This window comes from Brassica oleracea, chromosome C4, assembly GCF_000695525.1.
Source record: "Brassica oleracea var. oleracea cultivar TO1000 chromosome C4, BOL, whole genome shotgun sequence".
NCBI lineage: Eukaryota > Viridiplantae > Streptophyta > Magnoliopsida > Brassicales > Brassicaceae > Brassica > Brassica oleracea.
The window spans coordinates 53,673,860-53,676,685 of NC_027751.1; the positions used below are offsets into that span (position 1 = coordinate 53,673,860).

General features: G+C 37.4%; 1 protein-coding gene across 1 annotated transcript; it reads left to right on the forward strand.

Annotated features, from left to right (window-relative positions):
* Positions 1–982: 982 nt before the first annotated feature.
* On the forward strand, positions 983–2,130 carry LOC106337247 (protein CHLORORESPIRATORY REDUCTION 6, chloroplastic). Its single transcript, XM_013776325.1, has 3 exons — positions 983–1,254; positions 1,353–1,484; positions 1,570–2,130. Exons 1-3 carry the CDS (start codon positions 1,065–1,067, stop codon positions 1,998–2,000), a joined length of 753 nt encoding a protein of 250 aa, XP_013631779.1. The 5' UTR covers positions 983–1,064; the 3' UTR covers positions 2,001–2,130.
* Positions 2,131–2,826: the final 696 nt, after the last annotated feature.

Here is a 2,826-nt window from a genome sequence, read left to right on the forward strand (position 1 = left end):
TTTTTTTTTTTTTTCTTTTGAAAAAGAGCTTATTTTTTTTTTTAGTTGTAGTTTAATCTGGAAATACTGGTAACTGGCTACCAAATATTTCATTTGTTCAAAGAAAAAATCATATACAAAGTACAAATACCTAAGATTTGTGTGTGTGTTTTTTTATACCAACAAAAAGAAGAAGGATACAATAATAATAAATATTATTATTCTATACTACTACGATAAAGCTTTCTGTTTTCCCCGTTTTTACGCAATGTAAAATAAATAAATTTTTTTTTTGGGGTTAAAAGTAAAATAAATAATTAAGTTGTCAAATCAAATAAGTAGGATTAAACTTTTTTTGTTTTTTGGTTTGCCGTGATCACCGGCACTTTGGCCACTCTGAAAGTCCAAAAGGTATTAACCGTCTTTCATTTTTATTTAATTTACGATTAAATGTTCCTTTTCGATAACAAAAAGAAAAAGTTTTTTGGATTTTTGGACCAAATCAAATGTTGATTTGGTCAAAATCCATAGTCTTTATAAAAAAAATAAAAAAAAATCCCTATAATTAGGTTTAATTAATCTCATTCGTTGTTGGGTGGGTTAGATGGAAGTTATACTAGTATCGATATGGGCTGAAGAGAAGCAGTAAATGGGCCATAACTGCTGGAGGACTTATTCTTGTACCCACCCTATGCTATTGATGCTGCCTAAATTTGGCAGGTATAGTATATAGTATAGTAGGTATATTTACTATTTTATTTAGCTGGAAGAAAATAAATAGCCATTTGGATAGATCAGCAATTAGTTTAACATGACTAGAGTAGTGTACACAGAGTTAGATGCCATTTAACTATAACTAATAGGTTTGATTGGATATTTATATGTTAGACAAGAAGAAGAAGAAATGCATTTAAAGCTTATCAAAGGAGAAGGAGGATAATAAACACAGAAAAGGCCAAAAGGAAGAAGATAAAGAAAGAAAGGAGAGACCACACCACACAAAATGTATAAGACAGAAAGAAAGAAAGAAAGAAAGAGAGAAAGAGAGAAAGAGAGAGAGAGCATCATTTGAAGTTGGTAGTCCAATGGCGGCAGCAAAGGCAGGTCTAGTCCCGTGGATTATCCCATCATCCTCGGCGGCGACTTCTTCTCCGCTGTTTTCAGCTGCTGTTAAGTTGCCCCTGAGAGGGAGGAAAGCAGAGAAGGATGTATCTGTCTCTGTCGCCTTCAATCCTTCTGGCAATTTCGACATCTCAGCCTTCGACTCTCACGACGGTACCTTCTTACTTTTTCAAATTTTGCCAAATAATACTACTATATATAATAAACTTGTTCAGACAAAAATAAAAGTGTGAAAATTTGGGAGCAAGCAGATACAGATAAAGTGGAACCTCCGATGCCTCCAACGAGCGGCAGATACGAAGTAGTCATAGACAACGACTCAATTCAGCGGCTTGACTTATCGCCCTTTCAGACCGCCACCGGCATTACCTCGCCTTCCTCAGGTAATCAATCAATCATCTATCTCCACATTCAAAATGTTGAGGATGGTGGTGGAAATAATATCTCAATGATGATTTTTGTGTGTAGCTGATCCAAGAGAGTATCTGGATCGGAGCATCGGATTCACGATCAATTACAGGAGAGAAGACGCAGGGGATCCGCGTGAGCTTTCGGAGTATCCGGACATAAGGCTGTGGTTCGTGAGGCTGGATGCCACGTACCCTTGGCTTCCTCTCCTTCTAGACTGGAGAGCCGGAGAGCTTGCTCGTTACGCCGCCATGCTGGTCCCTCACCAGATGAGCTTGAGAATGGGTGTTGTTTTCAATCCCGAGGCCTTGGAGCTGTTCGTCATGAGCAAAGTGTTTGTCGTTTATCCATGGCTCAAACGTCACGCTGTCCCCAAGCCCCGGCTCAAGACCTCCGACATGGCCAGGATGCTCGGCTTCGGTATCGGCGACCAGCTCTTCGACTTGATCGATCAATACGATCATTATCAAACAACCACCGATTCTCTTTAGGCCCTTGTTTCCTCCCTCCCCTTTAACTGTGTGCTTCATCTCTCAGAAAAAAATAATAATTATGTAAGAACCATTCTCTAGCAGAGATTTAAATTTAAAATCTGTAAAAGAAGAGAGTAAAATTCTACTACCTAGACGTTAACTTGAGCTACAAGAAACGTCTTGGCGGCAGCGAGTCTCTCAACAAACACATCCTTTTGGAGATCAAGTCCATAGGGTAGTTGCTCTACGCATTGCAACAAGATCGTTAGTGGCTTCTTTTCTGTGCTTACCATCTACCCCATGAGCATTGGGGACACTCACCGGCAAGTTTGATTCCACTCTTTATCTTTATTTGGTTTAGTGCTGTATTGTAACCCGACTTTATCCTCTACCTACTTAATTCATGTGTTGATGATTTGAACAATCACAGCAAGCAACAACAGTTTTAGACAGCAACATGTGAGATATTCATAATTGAACCCAATCCAGTTTGATTTTCTACGCACATTCCACATTTGTATTAATATATATTGCACTCTCTTTTATGGTACATGGATATCATTTTAATTTTTTATCAATTAATTTAGTAAAACTTTATAATACTCTATAAATTGGTGGACTAACCACTATAAAATAGCAATTCTCTAGAGAAACGGAGACAACAAAGGTTCCAAACCTCTTTGACTTTCATCATATGTTAGTGAATGATCCAACTATGCAATAAAACAATATTGTCATACCTTTGAATTTTTCTCAAAATCTATGTGTTTAACCCCCTACGAAAATATTGAATTTTTCGGTAAATGCTCTGTATATTGAAGCATATGATCTTTAGTGTTGTTTT

Coding starts and splice junctions, on each gene's coding strand:
- LOC106337247 (XM_013776325.1), top strand. CDS start 1,065: ATGGCGGCAGCAAAGGCAGGTCTAGTCCCGTGGATTATCCCATCATCC. Junction 1,255..1,352: donor AGCCTTCGACTCTCACGACG/GTACCTTCTTAC, acceptor GGGAGCAAGCAG/ATACAGATAAAGTGGAACCT. Junction 1,485..1,569: donor CATTACCTCGCCTTCCTCAG/GTAATCAATCAA, acceptor TTTTGTGTGTAG/CTGATCCAAGAGAGTATCTG.